This window comes from Chiloscyllium plagiosum, unplaced genomic scaffold (assembly GCF_037043375.1).
Source record: "Chiloscyllium plagiosum isolate Xiang-an unplaced genomic scaffold, Cpla_swu_hap1 HiC_scaffold_17, whole genome shotgun sequence".
Lineage (NCBI taxonomy): Eukaryota > Metazoa > Chordata > Chondrichthyes > Orectolobiformes > Hemiscylliidae > Chiloscyllium > Chiloscyllium plagiosum.
The window spans coordinates 23,415,548-23,439,718 of record NW_028270155.1 but is presented as its reverse complement, the minus strand read 5'-3'; the positions used below and the strand labels follow the sequence as shown (position 1 = coordinate 23,439,718).

The 24,171-nt window shown below is 42.1% G+C and overlaps 1 protein-coding gene across 1 annotated transcript; it reads right to left on the bottom strand.

Moving 5' to 3' along the window:
- Positions 1-14,589: 14,589 nt before the first annotated feature.
- Positions 14,590-22,478, bottom strand: LOC122558264 (E3 ubiquitin/ISG15 ligase TRIM25-like). The gene has a single exon (XM_087995753.1). It carries the CDS (start codon positions 22,475-22,477, stop codon positions 20,822-20,824), a length of 1,656 nt encoding a protein of 551 aa, XP_087851879.1. The 5' UTR covers position 22,478; the 3' UTR covers positions 14,590-20,821.
- Between the last annotated feature and the right edge of the window lie 1,693 nt (positions 22,479-24,171).

The following is a 24,171-nucleotide window of genomic DNA, read 5'->3' as shown; positions in this document are numbered from 1 at the left end:
TCATGTGGTTGGGTTCTTAAAGTGCCAGCGTCTAGATTAGAGTTGTGCTGGTTGTGCGCTTTAGGGAACATCTCCGGGACACCTGCACCAATCAACCCCACCACCCTGTGGACCAACATTTCAACTCCCCTCCCACTCTGCCAAGGACATGCAGGTCCTGTGCCTTCTCCACTGCCACTCCCTCACCACCCAACGCCTGGAGGAAGAACGCCTCATCTTCCGTCTCGGAACACTTCAACCCCAGGACATCAACGTGGACTTCATCAGTTTCCTCATTTCCCCTCCCCCCACCTTACCCCATTTCCAACCTTCCAGCTCAGCACCATCCTCATGACCTGTCCTACCTGCCAATCTTCCTTCCCATCAATCCGCTCCACCCTCCTCTCTGACCTATCAGCTTCATCTCCACCTCCATCCACCTATTGTACTCGTTGCTCCTTCTCTCCAGCCCCACCCCCCTCCCATTCATCTCTCCACCCCGGAGGCTCTCTGCCTTCATTCCTGATGAAGAGCTTTTGCCCGAAACGTCGATTTTCCTGCTCCTCAGATGCTACCTAAGCTGCTGTGCTTTTCCAGCACAATTCTAATCTAGACTCTGATTTTCAGCATCTGCAGTCCTCACTTTTGCCTTCTTAAACTGACAGTCCAACATATGTACATAAATGCACAACAACTATCAACCGGTAAATCTTTCCAAAATGCACTAATGGCAGGAGGTAGGAATGGCAGAGTTTCCTGAACAGCCATGTCATGGAAAGAAAGTTGGACCTTCTACCATCACTATCCAGACTGTAAATTGCCTATAAAAGTACATGTTGCCACAGCAACTCAGACTTCCTGAGTAAACTCTAACATAGACATGAAATGCTGGACTGTTAATGAGTATTTTTCTGCTGCTCTGGTGACAATCCTACTTGGCATATGTTTCTGTGTAGCAGAGAATTGAGACACTTTGGGATGCATATTGAGATGGCAATAAGTTCCTAGCATTTGTAAATTATAGAACAATATGACAAAGAATTTTGATCAAATAATTTGGACAATTTGAGGAGGAGAAAGAAATACAAACCAATATTTGCTACTACTTAATTGCATAAGAGTTAATATATGTATTTATTGATGGTGATGCTCAGTAAGCATTTTCAATCAGTAATGTATGGATTGACTGCAAAGCTTTTTGAAGCATTTTATGTTCAAATCACTTTGCAGTGACAGTTGAAGGAGCTCACCATATGTAAGTCATATTTAGGGTAATGGGGTGTACTGGATTGAATTGTCTTTTAATGAGTTTCACGGTTCCAAGAGTGTTACCATCCAGCAGGAGGTTGAAGCTCTCCAGTGATGCTGCAATAGCATTTTACATGTTTACATTTTGGTTCTGATAATTTTGATTGTAGGATTTTCTTCCTCTATGATCCAACTTAAACCGATTCAATTTCTGAATGCATAGCCGGATTTGCTGAAAAAAGTAACTGACAATCTCCGAAGGTGTGTCATGGTTTCTGGATAAATCCCGTGGCAGATGTGTGATATTAGGCTGTAACACTGCAGAAGTACAGCAGCTGTAGTTCATGCTCAAAGAACACATACAACTGAAAGGAGGATTTCAGATGCAGACCAAGGATCTGGATTCCAACATATACTGAGTTAAATCATTTTTATTCATTGTTTAAAATATTTTAGAATAGAACAGAACACCATGGTCCCAGTATCCTAAATTATAATAGCTTTTGCATCTGGTTATAATTTCCATGAGGAGAATTAAATATTCAGTCAAATGAAAAGACTGTTGTCTACTGCCAGAAATCAGTTACAAAATGCTTTTAATCAGCTAAAAAAGTGATTGCTTTTAACATAGAAACAACAAAAGCAAGTTTTTATTAATAAAATATCTTGAAATACAAGTTATCTTCATCTGCTATGTGATTATAATTGTTAATATATATCCGGTTACTGGGGATTATTTACTCAGGTGCAACAACAATTCAAATGCATCTTCCTTGGACCATAGAATTGAGCTTTCCATTCATAGTAATGCACATCAGCCAGTTCGTGGGGTCTGACACAGAATGGTAAAGAGGAGCATACATTTCAACATTCTCAGTCCTCACCCTTTATATGCACGACATGTGTTTCTGGTAGGCATGCACCAAAAGCTCCTATTTACAACAGTAATTTTCAGATTTAATTCTAAGATCCATTTCTTACATTGTTATTTTGACCTGTACCACATTTATGGGAAGGCCTTACTAATGAAGTTAAAGAAAGTAAGATTGATGCAGCAATTGTGACATAATGCTTGACTCATTTTTTCCCTCACATAGCACTAATTTCATAACTAGACATGCTGTCAATTGTTTTAGCTATCCTTTTCTCCTCAGCACCATTATTAGTTTCCCAGTAAAATTTGTCCTTTGTCTGAGATATCTGGAAGAAGAGGAGGACCACTGAAGGAACGTGAGGTTGTTCACATTGCACAAGAGGTGTTTCGCATCAACCTGCAAATGCCAACACATCTGAGTACAGAACCAAGACAATCAGACCATGTATTGGCAGATGTTTAGTGCATTTGTCCTTGCAAATCAAAGATGACAAAGACAGGCATTTTCCTCTGGGAACATGATGTCAAGGAATTGATGGATGTAATCAAAATATTTGAGCTTTGTCTCATATCTTTATAACGTATGGTGGCTAACACTGTGGAAATCAAGCGTGGAATTTAAGGCCCTCCTCCACAGTGAGTTTGTAGGTGGGGGGTGGGGTGTGATGGTCTCCCATCTACACCATTGCTAATTGGAACTCATACTTGGGTATTCAACCAGCAGAGGACAGAGCTGTCACATTGCAGGAATCCTGTAAATAAACCTTGGTAATGTTTGCATGCAGGCTCCTGGAGAGGTTTCATCATCCAAAGGCATTGATTGTCCAGTTGAAGAACATTAATGTTGGGAAAAGATCCCAAGGCACAAAAATGAAAAATTATCACAAAATAATTTAAACACGCTAACATGTATTTAAACAGACCTCATCATGGACAGCACGGTGGCTCAGTAGTTAGCACTGTTGCCTCACAGCACCAGGGACCTGGGTTCGATTCTGGATTCAGGTGACTGTCTGTGTGGAATTTGAACATTCTCCCCGTGTCTGCATGAGTTTCCTCTGGGTGCTCCGGTTTCCTCCCACAGTCCAAAGGTGTGTAGGTTCGGTGAATTGGCCAAGTTAATTTGCCCATAGTGTTAGGTGCCTTAGTCAGGGATAAATGTAGGGAAATGAGTCTGATTGGGTTACTCTTCAGAGGGTCGGAGGGGACTTGTTGGGCTGAAGGGCCTATTTCTACACTGTAGCGAATCTAACCTAATCCAACCTCAAAAGAGGGCACTTATTTACCCAACGGGTCTGAATGAATCTTGAATGTTGGTTGGAAACAGAACTGCTAAGTATAAAGTGTTCTTTGATTATTTTAGTGAGACTATCCTTTAGATAACATGGTCTTATTATTTATCCTAATTCATGCCCATAAACAGCAAGGAAATGCACAGCCTTACATGCTCAACTTTATGACCACCAATCATTGCATGCAAGTCTTTATTTGGCAACTCAAAGTCTCTCAGAACTCTTTTTTAAGCTATTTTTTAAATCGAAGGATGCTTTTCTTTGTCATTTCAACGAAAGAAGGGTCAGGCTCTTGAAGAAAATATAAATGTCTTTTTGAATTTCAAAACTGGATTTTTTTTAAAAGCATTGGTGCAGCTATCTCAAATTAATAGCATGAGAAATATTAATTTAGTGCAGCTTAGTTATAAATATTTAATTGCAGAGTTTCCTATATTCTAATTAATGACCTATATGAAACTATGAATATTCTCTGGATCTGTAATCAACCCTAATCTTCATTAATTTTATAATTTGAAATGGATTTATAATGAGCGAGCATTTTTAATTTAATTTTAAATGAGAATTAACATTTCTTCCCTTATGACTACAATGAAACCTTATTACAATCAAAATCCCTTTATGAAACGAAGGTTAAAACATCCTAATGTAGTTAATCATTCGGACAGTTCTTGATCCATTGATGCTAGATTTCCATTTTGACACGACAAATAGTTCATTATAAATGGAACAAAGATGAAAGCTCAACTAAGCAGCAAATTGAGCTGTTTTTATATATAGTTGTTGAACCCTCCACTACACATGGTCGACGCCACTTTCCACAATATACCACCATGAACCATACATGCAGATAAGTATAACATTTCTGTGGTGTGGAGATCATTTTTATAATCCTGTTATCAGTTTTTCAAAGTAGCTTGTTGACTGATGGTATCTTAGGTCTGTTGATTAAACCACATGCCTATTCATTCAAATCTCTCTGGCAGTCTAGTAGCAGATTAACCTAGACAGCCTCATACATTTTCATGATATTAAAATTAAACTTCCCTGAAATTTCCAGAACTGCGAAACCAGGACATCGAAATTAGTAAAATGTTCAAATTTATATCTATTTTATCACAATATACTAATTGTAATTTTCAATGGTAGAAAGATTTAGTCAGTTATGTAGAGGTGTTTATGACCTATGAAGTCCTTCCCCTCTTGTAAAAAAGAGGTAGCTTCTTCAGTGCCAATTCAATATCATGGAGTCATAGAGACCTACAGCACAGAAAAAGGTTCTTCAGCCCATCAAGTCTGTGTTGATATAAAACAACCACCATTTCTAATCCAATTTTCTAGCAGTTGGCCCATTGCTTTGTTTCCCTTGGCATCAAAAGTATCACATCTAAAAACTTCTTAACTGTTATGAGGACTTCTGCTTCTCATCATTACAGACAATAAGTTCCAGATGGGAGACAGTGAGGTCTGCAGATGCTGGAGATCAGAGTTGAGAGTGTATTGCTGGAAAAGCACAGCAGGTCAGGCAGCATCCGAGAAGCAGGAAAATCGATGTTTCAGGCCAGGAATTTTCATGAGGAATAAGTTCCAGATTGCCATCAAGTGAACTTTTTTTTTTCCTCAAATCCCCTCTTAACCTCCTGCTCTTTGTCAAGGGGCCTCCTTCCTGTCCGCCCTTCTTAAATCCTTATTAATTTTACATATCAAATGAATGTCCTCACTTAGCCCCCTCTGTTTCTAGGAAAACAAGCCCAATTTCTCTTCATCACTAAAACTCTCCAGCCCAGACAACATCTTGGTAAATCTCCTCTGCATCATCTCCAAAGCAATCACATCCTATAGATTCCCGAACCGCACAATACCTTAGATGTGGCCTAACTAACCTTGTATACAATTCCAGCATAACTTCTCTGCCTTAAAATTCTATGTTTTCACTAATAGAGATAAGTATTACATGTGGAAGATTAGAAATATTGTTTTTGCAGATGGGTGAGGGGGTGTAGTGGGGGGGAAGGGAAGGGGAACATTATACAAATGGTCGCGGGATTCTTGTAGCATGTAGCATACTTAAGGCTAAGACTTTAATGAATATAGAGGGTCTTTTAAAGAAAATAGTTTTAAGCTAGGAAATAACTTTAAAGTGTTGTAGTTGACCACAAAAAGAAGCAGCATAGACATTTCGCAATAAAGCTTAGAGTATGACAAGAGAAAATGGATAAAAAGAACAAGCTGTAACAAACAAGGAACAAAGAATGCAGTCATACAAGAACAGCAGGATGGCCAGATAAGAAAATAACTAGAGAGAAAAACAAGTGAGGTAATCGGCATATGATAGGATGGGAAAAGGGAGGCGTGATTCTGCAACTTGTAAATGAATAAGGTTGCTTACATGCTCTGTTTTCGCGCACATTTCTGCTTGATTACAGAAGCGTCCGGTGCTTGCAAGCCTGTAATAAATTGTTTTTGTTTCCAAGGCTTTGCCTCAGGCTGATTGATTTGTGATGAGTTCTGTTTCTCACATACATATGCCTTCTTAACTGTTTCATTCACTTGTCCTCATATCCTAAGGGCCAGTGGTTGTGTATACTGGTGTCCCTCTGATCCTCAGTGCTTGCTAGGGTCCTACCATTCGTCAAGTATTCCCTTGTCTCACTTGTCCTGCCCAAATGCATCACCTCGCACTTATCCAGATTGAATTCCATTTGGCACTGAGTTGCCCATAGTAATTCTCCTGTAATCTAAGACTATCCTCCTCACTATTTGCCACCTCACCAATTTTCATACCATCTGTGACTTTACTGATCAACTCTTTTACATTTAATTTGAATCATTTAAATATACATGTTGTCCACGCTGTGAACACTTGGGCAGTTTATGTATGAAAAACTCTTTTCCGAGGTATTCTTGACAGTGAGGTGGATAATGGGACATAGAATTCAGTTTGCAGTTCAGCTCAATTTTATTAATGAAATGTTCCTTCTTAAAATTGCACGTGACATGTCCCAAATTCCCACAGTATTTGCTCTCTCTCTCTGACTATCTGAGAAAAGATCTTATCTGCAATGATCCCTATGTTTGAGTTGAGTCATTGGTTGTCTCCCACCAAGATGGGTCTCACTGGTCAGCATGGATCCTCTCTCTCTCCCTCTCCATCTCTCTCTCTCTCTTTCTTCCAGGTGATCAGAGCTCTGCCGCTGGGCTGGGCCAGGTCAAGTCTTCACTGAATCTTCATTGAGCCTTCACTGAGTCTTCACTTTATCCCCCTTCAGCCAATACATTCCAGAATGTTCTTGGCCTTTGGCCAATGGGATCAAATCATTCAACTTGGTCACAACAATATCATTCACTGTAGCCATACTGGAGATATGAAGTGCACATACTCGGGCAGTCAAGATGCCAGTCATTCTCCAATACATAACCCTTGGGCTGGTTGTAACCAGTTCCCCTTGAACTTTTGTGACCTCCATGACCTTGGTTTCCACTGTTCTGTGCAGCCAATAGCTGCTGGCTGCTATTTAATTTAGTTTGGCTAATTTTCTGTCAAGTCTGATTTTGCTGGCTGCAGGCCAATTTAGAATGTCTGATTTTGGGATCGGTTCTGATTTTGGGTAAGGGTCTGATTTTGGGTTCGGGTCTGATTTTGGGTTGGGGTCCAATTTTGGGTTCGGTCTGATTTTGGGTTAGGGTCCCATTTTGGATTAGAGTTAGGGTTAGGTTCTCTTGACCACATACCACAAACAGCAAGGGTCCCAACATTGATCCCTGCAGAACCCCAATGGACACAGACCTCCAGTCAGAAAAATACCCTTTGACCATCACCCTCTACTTCCTATCACTCTGCCAATTCTGGATCCAATGAGTTAAGTTTCCTTGGATCCCATTGTCTCTTACCTTTGCAAACAGTCTCCCATGCAGGAAGTTATCAAAATTCTTGCTGAAGTCCAAGTAAATTATGTTAAATGCAATTCTTTCATCTAGACACCTGGTCATCACTTTGAAAAATGCAATCAAGTTAGTTAGGCTTCTCTCCTTAACAAAACCATGTTGAATGTTTTTGATTAATCCCTGCCTCTCCAAAGTCAGATTAATTCCTTCAGAATTACTTCCAAAAGTTTCTTCACCACTGAGGTTAGAGTGACTGACCGATAGTTTTCTGGTTTATCCATTGCTCCCTTCTTGAATGATGTGGCCATTTTGGCTGTCTCTGGCTGTGGTCAGAGTGGAATTGAAAATTATTGCCAGCACTCCTACTATCTCCTCCCTTGCCACACTCAACAGGATACATTTCATCCTGCCCTCGAGATGTATTTACTTTTGAGCCTGCCAGACTATTCAGAACCTTCTCTCTGTCTATGATGATTTTATTAATTATGTTGCAGTCCTTCTCCCTGATTTCTACACCCACATCCTTCCTCTCACAAGTAAACACTGACACAAAGAATTCATTTAGAACCCTACCTAAGTTCTCCAGCTTCACACACAAATTACCACAGTGGTCCTTAATGGGTTCTAGTCTTTTCCTTCTTATCCTTCTACTCTTAACGTACTTATAAAATAACATGAAATTTAAAAAAACTTAGGATTTTCCTTTATTTTATGGCATTCTTATTTGCTCTCCTAATTTCATTTTTAAGTTTCCCCTTACACATCTGTTGGGTATTGCCTCTGAACTCAAGTTTAAATCTGAGTGGGCGTGAGGCCACCACACCAAAGTGCTTTTAAGCTCTAAAGCTGGCAATTACTTTCAGAGAAGGTTCATGATGGCTATTGGTGAAAATGGGAAAATATTGTACAGGTGCCTTAGAAGAAAAATATCTTCTGAGGTTTGAGCTGAGTCATGCTATTGGAAAGTCATGACTCACAGTACTGTTATAGTGCAGAATATGACCATGCAGCCCATTGTGTCTGTACCACCTTTCCAAGTGAGCAATTCGCAGTGCCATTCTCCTGCCTTCTCCCTATAATCTTGTGCGTTCTTCCTTTTTGGATTACAGTTTAATTTTTTTTAATGCTTCAATTGAACGTGACTCCCCTCCATTCTTTCAGGTTGTGCGTTCTAGAAATTAATCACTCGCTGTGTGAAAAATATTTTTCAAGTCACTTTTATTTCTTTTATAAATCATTTTAAATCTGCTCATTCTCTTTCATGCTCTCCTCATAAATAAGAACAGCTTCTCTCTATCTACTGGATGGCACAGTGGTTAGCACTGCTGCCTCACAGCAAGCAAGCAAGCACCTAGTTTCAATTCCACCTTCAAGTGACTGTGTGGAGTTTGCACATTCTCCTTGTGTCTGTGTGAGTTGCCTCCCACAGTTCAAAGATATGCAAGTTAGGTGGCTTAGCCATGGGAAATATAGGGTTACAGGGATTGGGTGTGCTGGTGTGGACTCAGTGGGCTGCTACCATCCTGGAGGATTTTTATAATTCTACTCCATCCAGATCCTCTTCTGCCGCCTATAGTTAATATTGTCTTTCTCCCTTCCTACCAAAGTGGGTCTTTCTACCAAAACAAACCACTTCACGTTTTGCTACATTGAACTTCATCTGGTACCTGATCACTCATTCCACCAACATAGCCATGTCCTTTTACAGTACCGTGAACAGTTAACCCCCATTTAATCACTTGATCCTTAACTTAAGAATGCTCAGTGTTGGCATTTGAATTCATTCAATGGAGCATTTCAACTTGAAAAGCCAAAATTTGCACAAAAGCAAAAGAAAGTGTAATAAGAGGGGTAAAAATCTTCAAATATCTTTTCAAACCAATAAGCCATATGTTTGTAAAAAAAGCCATAAGGACATTTCTTTTTAAAGCCAACTTAGTGAAAGATTTCCCTCCGCGACTTTGGTAGCAGAATTCCCAGATGTCAGTATGGCTGTGTGTTGCAACATGTCAAAAAATACATCATTTAATGAGTGGGTTGAAACCACAAAATAAGATTTTAACAGACTGGCAATGGTATTTTTATGTAATCTTAATTTACCACTTAAAATGGTTGTACATGTACAGACCTTCAGTCAGCGAATGTGACCCCTGTGGATATGGCACTGGCCTCCTAAACCAGCAATTGTGGCTTCAAGCCACATCTGGGGCCTACTGAGTTTTAGTGTGGCTCAGTGGTTAGCACTGCTGCCTTACAGCACCAGGGACTTGGGTTCAATTCCACCCTTATGCGACTGTGTGCAGTGTGCACATTCTCCCTATGTCTGTGTGGGCTTCCTCCAGTTTCCTCCCACAGTCCAAAGATGTGGAGGTTAGGTGGATTGGCCATGGGAAATGCAGGGTCACAGGGATGTGGTGGGTCTGGGTGGGATACTGTTTGGAGTGTTGGTGTGGACTCAATTAGCCAAATGGCCTGCTTCCATATTGTAGGGATTCTATAAAAATTATAAAGTTACCAGAAAGGAGTCAATATTACCTAGAAGTAGATCACTAGGTAAATCAGTTTAATTTACAAGACTACCCAGACTCCTCACAGATATCTAAGCAAGACTTCTTTATTCAGCTAAGTACAGCCTGAAAAGTTAAAGTGAATTGCTTCTGGCAACAAATGCTAGCTGAGGAGAGGACTCCATGAACAGATCTGGAATAAGTGGACCTGGAATGAGGTCCATTTTTCCTGGAAGGGAAAAATCATCAAACATAGTCTGGGAACATATGAACAAATTTAGACCTTTCAGCGTAGCAAGCCTGCTCCATGGTTCAATGAGAGGTCCATGTCCCTCTCCTGCACACTCTCTATATTTCTTCATGTCATTAGTCTCTGGAAATCTATTGATTTCTCTCTGGAACCTGCTCAGTGATTTCACAGCCCTTTGGGTGGAATGAGTGGCCCAAAGGAGGGCCTTCCTCTACCCAGAGGAGGCCATGATGCCAGGACCATGCAAACCTGGTCTGAGATCACTGCTTGAGTCAGTGCTGTATCTATGGGCTGAAGGAATGGTGAGTAAAACTGCAAGGAAGCCAATGATCTTTTCCACTCTGTCAAGGTAAATGCTGTATTCTTCGCTCTGCCACCTCACGTACTCTATGTCCCCTTGACAAAGGGAAGGCAATGTCCTAGTGGTATTATCACTAGACTATTGATCCAGAGACCCAGGTTTAAATCCCATTGTGGCAGATGGTGGAATTTGGTTGCAATTTTAAAAAATCTAGAATTAAGAGTCTAATGATGGCAATGAATCAATTGGAAAAACCCATTTGATTCATTAATATCCTTTAGGGAAGGAAATCTGCCATTCTTACCTGGTCTGGCCTATATGTGACTCAGACCCAAAGCAATGTGGCTGACTGTTAAGTGCCCTCTGGGCAATTAGGATGGGTAATAAATGTTGGCCTAGCCAGCAACACCCTGATCTCATGGATGAATATAAAGAAAAAAGAATCCGGTGAGCACCTCACTGCAACAGCTCTGCTGCTAGGGCAAGTAAGAAATACCCTGGATCACTGGCCTGTGGAGAACTATGGGAAACCAGGTACTTGCTCAGCCCCAAACAGGATCGGACCTTGTATTGTTATCAACCAGGGAGTTTGTCCAAGTGCAGAGGAAGGCACAGGAACAGCAGAATGTTTTGTGGGAGGCAATGGCCCTCATAACCCAGAGGCTGCAGGAAAGTGCCTACACTACGAGGACCTAGCTGCCTCAGGGGTGAGTCATCTATGGATCTTGACGGATCGGTTGGTGGCTGCCATGGGGAGTCAAGTCCAACAATCTCAGAGTTTGCCAGAGAGGCGCACATACTTGTGCCCCATCACCCCACCATTGGTCTTCATGACTGAAAGCACGGCAACAAGGGGATGAGCACTCACTCCAGGTGCCCCTTCCTCACAACAAAATAAGATGGTGCCAGGATGCACTCGGCTGGAAGAAGAACCCACACATAGGCCTTTCAGGTCATCCAGAGGTGGATGGGCCCTCCATCTCCACCCTTCCTGACACCTTAGACCTTTGGAAGTACAAGCCAAAGAGGGTCAACTTGCCTCTGGGAAAGAGACCCTCAGCCCATCTGGACCATCCAAGTATAAAATGTCCTAAGGATTGCCTGACCAAACCGCCAAGGCTAATGAGCTCCTCTGCCATACAGAACCCCTTCGCTCCAACTGTAGAACCCGGGACAACACAAAAATGCAATGGGAGGAAAATAGATCCTCTTCAGGGTTCATTGGTAACACAGCTGACATTGTACTGAATATGAAATCCCATATTTGCATAAATATGAACAGTTTTTGTAATACATCTGTTTGAGACACTGTGTAGCCCCAGCTGTAACTGTGCCAGCATGATGACTCACATCATGTTCACACACAGGACAGACCATGGATCAAAGTCTGTGGATAGAGCCTGCTGCAGCACGTGGAAGCAAGAGAACAAGGCAGATGTAGGACAATGGGTCCTTTTGGCATCATTGTCCCTCTTGGTTAATCATCCCTAGCTTTTCCCTGGCCCCTGTGGGTAAAGGTGTTGGTGTTGAATGAAGTGGTCAGCAATGTCTGGGGCAGGGAAGTCTATGGAAAACAGGGAGCCAATGCATTCAGGTCACAAGCGATTGAGAGTCTTGAGATCTGTGTCCTCTAAGTGCTTGGGTTGCCTGTGTAACTTTGTCGCTCTGTAAAGGTCCTCACATCAATGGGTTTTGCAGTCACCTCCCACTCATTCTGCATGTGCTCATTTTCTTTCCCAGTGCACAGTTTCAATTTCCAGCTCAATGGAAGATGACTTCAAACATTCTTCGATCAGTGGTTTCCATCCAGCAGCTCTAGGTGTTGGTGAGCCCCTTACATCCAGATCCCATTTCTGGTAGCATTTTCCCTAAATCCCATTGTCTTCAAACCACCCAAAGTACCCGACCAACTCATCTGTAGGAGCCACCTTCTCCCTGACTGACTCCCTGGTATGTCAGCATGAGACACTGCTGAGACCACTCGCCTCCTCTCTCCGAAAGCCAGAATGTTCCTGACTGTGGATGAATACCTCTCCCATGTAACCCATTCCTAACCATGCTTTACCATATACCCCTTCACAAATACAGTTTGCCCCCTTTAACAATTATTATTCTCCTATCATCTTCATAGCCTGTAACCGAAAATCCCCGCAATTCGCTTCCTGAGAGTCATTCCTGCAAAAGCGGCCACCTTGCTCCTCACATTCGCTTTCCTTTTAGTTTTTCTGGATGGTCTGGCCATAACCAGCTCCTTTGAGCAACATAACTGAACAGCCATAGACGAGAAGTGCCAGACTCCTGTCCGTATGTGGACTAAACTGCCAGAGATAGTGTTAGCTGCATTCTGAAAGTACATGGATAGGAAAGGTTGAGAGGGATATGGGCTAAATGCAGATAAGTGGAACTAGCTTAGCTTTGGAAACTTAGTCAACATGGACAAGTTGGACTGAAGAGTCTGTTAAATGCATAGCTCTATGACTCTTTGTCTGTTTGTCTTCCATACTGCATTCGCCTTACCTACTCCAGCCTGGCTTCTATGGAGACACCAGGCCTTACTGTGATCTACCCCACTGGATTGCTGACCAGTAGGGCAAGCTGCTCGGTCATGTGGCTGAGCTAAAAGGCGAGACAAGGCAAAGTTAAGAAGGCAGACATGCTGTGAGCATGCTGGTAGGTGCTACGTGAGTGAATGTTAACAGCAAGCAATTCTGAGATGCAGCCTCCTCTAATCCATGAACTGGGTTCTTCTCCCTGTGCAAGAAGTGTCCTTGCAACACCCTTTCAATGTTAATTGTGGGGTATATGAATAGGAAGGGTTTTGAGAGGTATGGTCCAAATGCTGGCAAATGGGACTAGATTAATTTAGAATATCTGGTCAGCATGGATGAGTTGGACTGAAGGATCTGCTTCCATTTTGTATATCTCTATGACCCTGTGACTCTAAATTGTGCAACCTCTCAGCCTACTGTGTTCCTTTGCAGCAAATGTGATTCTGCCATGCCAAAGTTAGACTGTTGGTACCAGGTGATACAGAACATGTTGTTATGAAAAGAAAGGCTGCCCAATATATAATAATTAACTAATTGACTCAATAAGTAATAAAAACAGAAGTAAAATGTAAAATGTTTATTCTCCTTTTTTTAACCTTCAAATTCCAGGATACTAGATCAGCAATTTGAAGACAAGTTCAGTTAATACAACACTTAATGAGGAACAAATTAATACAAATTGTCACTCCCTGCAAAGTCCTGCAGATAATAACTCCTGTGACTTATTACTCTGCTTCATATGTTACTTTTCAGTTCTCGTAGCCAAATTTGAGGAGAGGAAATGTGAGGCTGACAGGAAGAAAATAATAACGTTAGTGAGAATGGAAAGAAAGAAACTAGCAGTAACATTGTAAATAAAACAGAAAGGACCCCAGAGCAAAGGCAGAGAGCAGGCAACTGGGAAAACTGTAACGGTAAGAAACTATGAGATGTCCAAAAAGTAAATTACATACATGACAGCTAGAGAAAGTCGGCTGAAAAATGTGAGATGGTTTGGCTCTGCAGCATGAAAATGGCACAGTTGATGTTAAAATGAAGGAGCAGAACCCAAGGCAAGTCAATGGCATACCCATTAAATGTGATGTTCACTTACCAACAAAAAGACACCACATTATTTTTGGTTTGACAGGACTATGGTGAAGTTTGTATTTTTCAGCTCCAGGGTCTGTTAATCTCATTTCTTCATCAAATTTAAATCAAAGGATTTTGATTTGCCAAAGGGTAATCTTCATGCACACGGTGAGGCATTAGTGCATAATCATGTCTATACTAATAAGGAAGAGACACTAAAACTTTTCAGTCTTCAGTAATTATTCCAACGATGTCAGGAAGAGCCTAGAGAAATGAGCCAACACAAATCCAGTGTGGGTTCTGTTTATCGGTCACTCAAGGCACTTAAATTGCTATTGTGAACTGTTCCAGACGTCACTGGCCAAGATGGTGACCACATTCACCTGGGATTAGCCAAGAAATAGCTAGCTTTTGTACTTTAACAACAACCGACCAGGAGGCAATTAACTATTGGAGAAGACTGGACCCAATATTTTAAAACTGAAAATGTGTTGCTGGAAAAGCACAGCAGGTCAGGCAGCATCCAAGGAGCAGGAAAATCGACATTTCGGGCATGAGCCCTTCTTCCTGAAGAAGGGCTCATGCCCAAAACGTCGATTCTCCTGCTCCTTGGATGCTGCCTGACCTGCTGCACTTTTCCAGCAACACATTTTCAGCTCTGATCTCCAGCATCTGCAGTCCTCACTTTCTCCAATACTTTAAAAACCAAACAAACTGCAGATGCTGTAAATCAGAAACAAAAGCAAAAATTGCTAGAGAAGTTCAGCAGATCTAGCAGAATCTGTGGAGACAAATCAGAGTTAATGTTTCAGATCAAGTGACCCTTTCTCAGTATCCAAGGCCTCAAACACATCTTCCAGGTGAAGCAGCGTTTTACCTGCTCTTCACTCAATCTAGCCTACTGCATTTGCTGCTCACAATGGGGTCTCTACACTTGGGAAACAAAGCGTAGACTGGGTGTCCGCTCCCCAGAACACGTACGTTCTGTCTGGAAAAAAGACCTTGAGCTTCCAGTTGGCTGCAACTTCAACAAGTCATCCTGTTCCCTGGCCAACATCCTGCCTCAGGCTTGCTGCAGTGCTCCAGTGAAGCTCAGCGGAAGCTGGAAGAACTGCATCTCATTTTCCATTTGGGAATTTGATAGCTTTCTGGATTCAATATCAAGTTTAACAATAATAAGATGGTGCTATTTTCTGTGTCTGTAGATTGAAAGAAGCAAAAATTGCCTTTCATAGAGTGACATGCTCTTATTGTTGGATGTGGGAGTTTAGGGAGCATTTACATGTTACTGAGGATTATATCTGCAATAAATGCTGCTGGTTCCAAAACCCAATCAGATCGAATGGATCGGTTAGAGAGACAGTTAGAGGCAATAAGGAATTTACAAGAGCAAGGGGATGTGATGGATGGCAGTTATAGGAAGAGAGAAAAGTTGCAGATACAGTCACATAAATGGGTTAACTCCAGGAAAGATAAGAGAGGTAGGCAGGTGGTGCAGGAGTTTTCTGTGGCTATCCCAATTTCAAACAGGTATGCTGTTTTGGAAAATGTAGGGGGTGATGGATTCTCAGGGGAATGCAGCATGCAAGCCAAGTTTCTGGTATCGAGACTGGCTCTAGCGCAATGAGGGGTACATCGGGTTCCAAGAGATCCATTGTGTTTGGGGGGCTCGCTAGTCCAAGACACAGACTGATGTTTCTGTGGCCAGCAGTGAAAAATCAGAATGGTGTCTTGTCTCCCTGGTGCCAGGATCAAGGATGTCTCAGAGAGGGTGCAGAATGTTCTTAAGGGGGAGAGGGGCCAGCAGGAGTTCATTGTACACATTGGAACCAACGACATAAGAAGGGAAAAGGATGAGATTCTGAAGGGAGAATTTAGAGAGTTAGGCCGGAATTTAAAAAGGAGTTCTTTGAGAGTAGTAATACCTGGATTACTCCTGGTGCTGCAAGCTAACAAGGGTAGGAATAGGGGGATAGAACAGATGAATGTGTGGCTGAAGAGCTGGTGTATAGGAGAAGGATTCACAATTTTGGATCATTGGAGTCTCTTCTGGGGTAGAAGTGACGAGTACAAAAAGGACAGATTCTACCTGAATTGGAAGGGGACTAATACACTGGCAGGGAGATTTACTAGAGCTGCTCAGGAGGATTTAAACTAGTAAGGTGAGAGAGTGGGACCAGGGAGATAGTGAGGAAAGTGATCAACCTGAGACTGGTACAGTTGAGAACAGAAGCGAGTCAAACAGTCAGGGCAGGCAGAGACAAAGCAGAGAACAAGGTAGGACTGATAAATTAAACTGCAGGGAAGGCAGATGAACTCAGCGCATGGTTGGGATTATGGGACTGGGCTATCATAGCAATTACAGAAACATGGCTCAGGGATGGACAGGACTGGCAGCTCAATGTTCGAGGATACAAATGCTACAGGAAGGACAGAAAGAGAGGCAAGAGAGGACAGGAAGTGACGTTTATGATAAGGGATAGCACTACAGCTGAACTGAGAGAGGATATTCCCGGAAATACACCCAGGGAAGTTATTTGGGTGGAACTGAGAAATGAGAAAAGGATGATCACCTTATTGGGATTGTATTATAGACCCCCTAATAGTCAGAGGGAAATTGAAAAACAAATTTGTAAGGGGATCTCAGTTATCTGTAAGAATAATAGGGTGGTTATGGTAGGGCATTTTAACTTGCCAAACATAGACTGGGACTGCCATAGTGTTAAGAGTTTAGATGGAGAGAGATTTGTTAAGCATGTTCAAGAAAATTTTCTGATTCAATATGAGGATATACCACGAGAGAAGGTGCAAAACTTGACCTACTCTTGGGAAATAAGGCAGGGCAGGTGACAGTGGGGGGCACTTTGGGGCCAGCGACCATAATTCTATTAGTTTTTAAATAGTGATGGAAAAGAATAGACCAGATCTAAAAGTTGAAGTTCTAAATTGGAAGAAGGCTAATTTTGATGGTTTTAGGTAAGAATTTTCAAAAGCTGAGTGGAGGCAGATGTTTGCAGGTAAACGGACAGTTGGAAAATGGGAAGCCTTCAGAAATGAGATAACGAGAGTCCAGAGACAGTACGTTCTGTTAGGGTGAACAGAAAGGCTGGTATGTGTAGGGAATACAGGATGACTAAAGAAATTGAGGATTTGGTTAAAAAAAGAAGGAAGCATATGTCAGGTATAGACAAGATAGATCGAATGAATCCTAAGAAGAGCATAAAGCCAGTAGGAGTATACTTAAGAGGGAAATCAGGAGGGCAAAAAGGGGACATGAAATAGCTCTGACAAATAGTGTTAAGGGAAATCCAAAGGATTTTTACAAATACATTAAGAACAAAAGGGTAACTAGGGAGAGAATAGGGCCCCTCAAAGATCAGCAAGGCAGCCTTTTGCAGAAGATGGGGGAGGTACTAAACCAGCATTTTGCATCAGTGTTTACTGTGGAGGAGAACATGGAAGATATAGACTGTAGGGAAATAGATGGTGACATCTTGAAAAATGTCCATATTACAGAGAAGGAAGTGTTGGATGTCTTGAAACTCATAAAAGTGCATAAATCCCCAGGACCTGGTCAGGTGTACCCTAGAACTCTGTGGGAAGCTAGGGAAATGATTGCTGGGCCCCTTGCTGAGATATTTGTATCATCGATAGTCACAGGTGAGGTGTTGGAAGATTGGAGGTTGGCTAACGTGGTGCCACTGGTTAAGAAGGGTGGTAAGGACAAGCCAGGGAACTATAGACCAGTGAGCCTGATGTCAGTGGTGGACAAGTTGTTGGAGGAAATCCTGAGGGACAGGACGTACATGTGTTTGGAAAGGCAAGGACTGATTAGGGATAGTCAACATAGCTTTGAGCATGGGAAATCATGTCTCACAAACTTGATTGAGAATTTTGAAGAAGTAACAAAGAGGATTGATGACGGCAGAGTGGTGGATGCGATCTATATGGACTTCAGTAAGGCATTGGACAAGGTTCCTTATGGGAGACTGGTTAGCAAGGTTAAATCTCATGGAATACAAGGAGAACTGGCCACTCGGATACAGAACTGGCTGAAAGGTGGTGGTAGAGGGTTTCTTTTCAGACTGGAGACCTGTGACCACTGGAGTGCCACAAGGATTGGTGCTGGGTCCACTACTTTTCATCATTTATATAAATGTTTTGGATGTGAGCATAAGAGGTATAGGTAGTAAGTTTGCAGATGTCACCAAAATTGGAGGTGTAGTTGACAGCAAAGAAGGTTACCTCAGATTACAACAGGATCTTGATTAGATGGGCCAATGGGCTGAGAAGTGGCAGATGGGGTTTAATTCAGATAAATGCGAGGTGCTGCATTTTGGGAAAGCAAATCTTAGCAGGACGTATGCACTTAATGGTAAGGTCTGAAGGAGTGTTGCTGAACAAAGAGACCTTGGAGTGCAGGTTCATAGCTCCTTGAAAGTGGAGTCACAGGTAGATAGGATAGTGAAGAAGGCGTTTGGTATGTTTTCTTTTATTGGTCAGTACAGGAATTGGGAGATCATGTTGCGGCTGTACGGGACATTGGTTAGACCACTGTTGGAATATTGCGTGCAATTCTGGTTTCCTTCTTATCGGAAAGATGTTGTGAAACTTGAAAGGGTTCAGAAAAATTTACAAGGATGTTGCCAGGGTTGAAAGATTTGAGCTATAGGGAGAGGTTGAATAGGCTAGGGCTGTTTTCCTTGGAGCATCGGAGGTTGAGGGGTTGCCCTATTGAGGTTTATAAAATCACGAGGGGCATGGATAAGATAAATAGACAAAGTCTCTTCCCTGGGGTGGAGGAATCCAGAACTAGAGGTCAGAGGTTTAGGGTGAGAGGGGAAAGATATGAAAGAGACCTAAGGGACAACTTTTTCATGCAGAGGGTGGTACATGTATGGAATGAGCTGCCAGAGGAAGTGGTGGAGGCTGGTACAAGTGCAATATTTAAAAGGCATCTGGATGGGTATATGAATAGGAAGGGCTTGGAGGGATATGAGACAGGTGCTGGCAGGTGGGACTAGATTGGGTTAGGATATCTGGTTAGCATGGACAAGTTGGACTGAAGGGTCTGTTTCCATACTGTACGTCTCTAAGACTCTGACTCTATAACTTTATGGCTCCAATGTCCTTACCCCAACCCCCCACACACCAGACCTTGCTATCACATAGTCTGCTGTTACACACAACCCACTGTTTGCCACAACAGTCCCCATTAATAGCTATTCACCCCACTAGCAAGATTGTTATCCACTCCTTTGTCTGACCAAGTGTTCTTCTCTCTCTTTGGGCTCCATCTCCACCAATCATTCACTGCTTAACCACTCCCCCTACCCTATCTTCTTCATAAAAAAACATTTTCCTACCAACAATTCTAACAAAGGGTCACTTAACCTGAAAAGTTTCATCTGATTTCTCTCCACCGATGCTGCCAAACTGCTGAGCTTTTCCATCAACTTCTGTTTTTGTTCCTAAAATATTAACTCCTCATTCCCTCCACAGACATTGCCAGACCTGCGGAGTTCTCCAGAAATGTCTGAATTGTTTCAGATTTCCAGCATCCACAATTCTTTGTTTATTGTTTGAACCACTGGGAACCTCCAAGCTACTGATTGCTATCGGCAAGCAAAAAAAAAGTAGCACTCGAATCTGATGCTGCAAATCCCGGAAGATCAAAAGGCTTGCAGCTGCATTTGGATTTGCTCCAGGGTCTTTAGACCGAAGAATCATCAGGGACTGGACAATGCGAATGGTTCAGGGGAATAAATAATGCAGGCAGCAGCTTCCTCCTATGGCCAGCAATTTGCCTCGTTGGAAAAAATCCAACCCTCACATTTCTAACTGCAGCGAATTGTGAGCAAATCATAGTTTACCATTCACACGTGATTTTAAACAAAAAGATCATTTTGCAATGAATGCTATTGTAAATATTTTACATCTCTCTCTCTCTCTCTCTCTCCAGGCTGTGGCTCATTACAAAACCAGTAGTAAAATCATATGATTTCATCATCATGCATGCCTTCCAATTTTCTTTTTGAAATGAAAGTCAAAGGCTAGAAAACAACTGCACTTAAAATACAGATCACAATGATGAGGCATCTCTGACAGCATGGGTTTAATCTCTGGCAGTCACCATCTTAAAGTATACCAGGTCTCATTTGTAACATTTTATCAATTAATTTTAGCAAAGGTTTTTAAAAAATTGTTTTGTTTCCTAATACATTAGATGTTTTCGAAAGTACATACGCTGATATCTCGGAAACACGTATTAATAAATCATCCACGGAGAATTTTCCATGTTGTCAGGAAGATACCAGTCATGTAGCTGTGCTGGAAAAGATAGCTTGGCTGGGGGCACAGCAAGTTCTGGGGCACACGTCTTCAGTACTATTCCCAGACTGTTGTGAGGGCCCAAAGCTTTTTCAGTATCCAGTGCCTTCAGTCCTCTCGTGATATCAGGTGGAATGAATCGAAGTGACCAAAGCCTAGGATCTGTGATGTTGGCACCTCTGGCTAAAGATTATTGCAAATGTTTCAGGCTTATCTCTTTTTTAACTGATGTGCTTGTCTCCTTCATCTATGGATTTGGGGATATTCCTGGAGCCTCCTCATCCAGTGAATTGTTTAGTTGTCCATGACCATTATCCATTGACCACTGGATGTGGCAGGACATCAGAACTTGGAACAGATCCATTGGTTATGCAATCGCTTAGCTCTGTCTCGCACCTGCTGCACCATCGGCTTAGCCTCTGATAAACTCCATAACTTGGGAAAAATGTACCTTTAAACAATTTTAATGGGTGAATGTCTTATGTTGATATTGAAGTGTTCCCCTATGCCTTACTAAAATAATATGTTGCCCAGTTCAGCCAAAAATATAACAAAATGACTGACTATTTATAAGTCTAAAAGCTGGATACAATGGCTCAGTGAACGCAGCTTGGAATCTGTACATTAAAGTAACTTTGTCATTGACACCATAAAATGAGAGATTTCCATCAGAATAGTTCAGGTACACACCAATTTGTTCATACTTCTCAGAATTTGTTTTAACTTCGGTATTGTCATGCCATGCTGAGCAATGTGTACTGTACACCTGTATACCCCAAGAATGGTCGTTCTTCCCGATGAAACATGAGTTGTCATGTCCTTTTCTCTTTATGCTTTTATATGTCACGCCTGCACAGCTACCTTCACTGATTTTAACTTCCCAATAATGGACACCTTGACCCAACTTTTCTGCACATAATACTTGCCAGCAACAATCAAACCGCTCTGAATGATCAACATCATAAACCTCCTCTGGCCAGATGTTTGTTACCTTACGGTTCCCATTGGTCAGGGAGAGGCACTTGTGTGCTGTCTTTGAGTCAAACGTCAATTGGCGGAAGTGCATGAGAAGTTCCGTCCGGGACATTGATTCTGGTGGCTTTGGCCAATGCTGCCTCAGTCCTGCCACTTCGGTGCCTAGACTTTTGACAATTTCATTGCATTTACTCTCCAGTTGTTCCTTGAGTTTAACTACAACTTGTCTTAAACTGACCAAACTAATATCCGTATCACAGATAACTTGCGACAAAGCCGTTTCATGTTCATTATTTAAAGCTTTAATCTCCTGTAGGAATTTGAAATTGTCATTAATACCTGAAAGTTGTGCTATCTGAAGTTTCTTCTTTCTCAACATATCACATTTCTGTTCCTTTTTGACAATGGCTTCTTCAGTCTTAGTCAACACCACTTCTTTCTCTTTCTCTATTACTTCAGCGACAGTAGTATTTGCTTTTACAATATCTTGGACCAATTCCTTGAACTTGGCAGCAATGTCAGTTTGCACTGTGACTACTGTGTCTTTAATTGACTCGGTTTGCTTTCGCAAGTCTCCAATCTCAATTTCAGTTATTTTTACAAGGCTTTTCAATGCTGCCTCTTTACCTACCAGCTTTTCCTGCTGCCTTATTCTCTCCTCCTCTACAGTTACAACCTTGTGCTCTCCGTGTTCTTGAACTATACATATGCAACAGACGAAAGTCTCATCTGTTCTGCAGAACAGTTCCAGTGGTCTATTGTGTCTCTTGCATTCTCGGTTCTCCATCTTTTTGATGCCATCTACCAGCTTGTGGTGGCGCAGTGCAGCATTTACATGATGAGGCCTAAAGTGAGCATCACAGAATGATGCTTTGCAATCTAAACAGGACTTAGTGGCCTTAATCTTCAGGCTAACGCAAAAATCGCACACAGCATCATCTGGGTCAAAACAGGTCCCTTGAGAAGTTACCTCCTCTGCTTTGGAAATTTTTTTCACCACATTACATAGGGCAATGTTCTTGCAAAGGTAAGGCTTGTGAAGAAAGCTCACCTGACATTCAGGGCAGGTGTGGGATTTCTCTTTACCCCAGTAGTTCTTGATGCAGTTCATGCAGAAGTTATGCCCACAGGGAATTGTAACAGGATCTGTGAACAATTCCAAACAGATGGCACAGCCAAGATCCTCCTCGAAAGGAAATTGCACCGATGCAGCCATCGTGAAGAGAAAAGCAAGTGCTGAAAACGAAAGAAAAATGGGAACTTCCTGGATTTTTCATCTTGCACAATGAGCTCTGACCTCATAAAACTAAAAAAAAATTAGAAAAAAGTGGGTGAACAGCACCACCTATACTTCATCTTGGTTCTCCAAATTCCCTGCTTAAACAGCCTCACATCAAATAGATTAGTATTCATAAAACCCCCATCCAACTTATAATACTAATTGATGCTCACAGGAAATAATGAGATGTTTTCATAATGCTTTTTTTTAAGATTACAAGTGTTCATTTATAGAACATACTGAGCTGGGTGTGTCTACTTAAATATTTTAAAAGCCCTTGCTGTCTTGCAGAAAGCTGATCTCACTTGAAACTTACCACCAGAGTTGACAACATGATTTCGAGTTCAGGCTGGAGAGGAAGCAACTGGCAGCGAAACGTGGTAGTAACACTGTTAGATTAGATAGAAACATAGGAGATAGGAGGAGGCCATTTGGCCCTTCGAGCTGGCTCCTAGATTCATCACGATCATGGCTGCTTGCTCAACTCAATAGTCTAATCCTGCTCTCTCTCCATAGTCTTTGATCCCATTCACCCCAAGTGTTACATCTGGCTGCCTCTTGAATACATTCAATGGTTTGGCATCAATTACTTCCTGTGGCAATGAATTGCACAGGTCCACCCACTCTTTGGGTGAAGAAATGTTTCCTCATCTCCATCCTAAATGATCCTCATTCTGTGACCCCTAGTGCTAGACACACCCACCATCAAGAACATCCTCCCAGCATCTACCCTATCTAGTCCCGTTAGAATTTTATAAGTTTCTATGAGATCCCACCCCCACCCCCCCCACCCCCGACTCGTCTGAACTCAGGCAATGAGAATCCTAATCTAATCAATCTCTCCTCATATGTCAGTCCCACCATCCCCGGAATCAGCCTGGAAAACCTTCGCTGCACTCCCTCAAGAGCAAGAGCATCCTTCCTTAGAAAAGGAGACCAAAACTGCACACAATATTCTAGGTGTGGCCTCACCAAGGCCCTGTATCATTGCAACAACGCATCCCTGCTCCTGCACTCGAAACCTCTTGCAATGAAGACCAACATACCATTTGCCTTCTTTACCATCTGCTACACCTCCATACCTACCTTCAGCAACTGGTGCACAAGGACACCCAGGTCCCACTGCACACTCCCCTCTCCCAATTTACAGCCATTCAGGTAGTAATCTGCCTTCTTGTTTTTGCTTCCAATGTGAATAATCTCACATTTATTCAAAGTATACTGCATCTGTCATTGATTTGACCTCTCACCCAACCTGTCCAGATCATGCTGAAACATTCCTGCATCATCATTGCTGTTCACCCTCCCACCTAACTTGGTATCATCTGCAAACTTTGAGATGTTACGTTTTGTTCTACCTCTATCTCTCAGTGAGTGAGTGAGTATGTGTGTCCATATTCACAAACTGTGCAATTGAAGTAGTTGAGGGATTGACTATGTGACAATTTTGAATCTTCCATGCGGCAATTGACATTCACCATAATTGAACAACTAACGGTATGTAATCGAGGAACAAGACAGGGGAAATTCATGGAAGCCAGAAAAATTTCAAGAATTTTTACACTTCTCATATGCTAAAGGGCCCATCATAGGTCAGGGCAGGAGCCAACAATACGAAACTTGCCTGTTGA

Coding starts and splice junctions, on each gene's coding strand:
- LOC122558264 (XM_087995753.1), bottom strand. CDS start 22,477: ATGGCTGCATCGGTGCAATTTCCTTTCGAGGAGGATCTTGGCTGTGCC.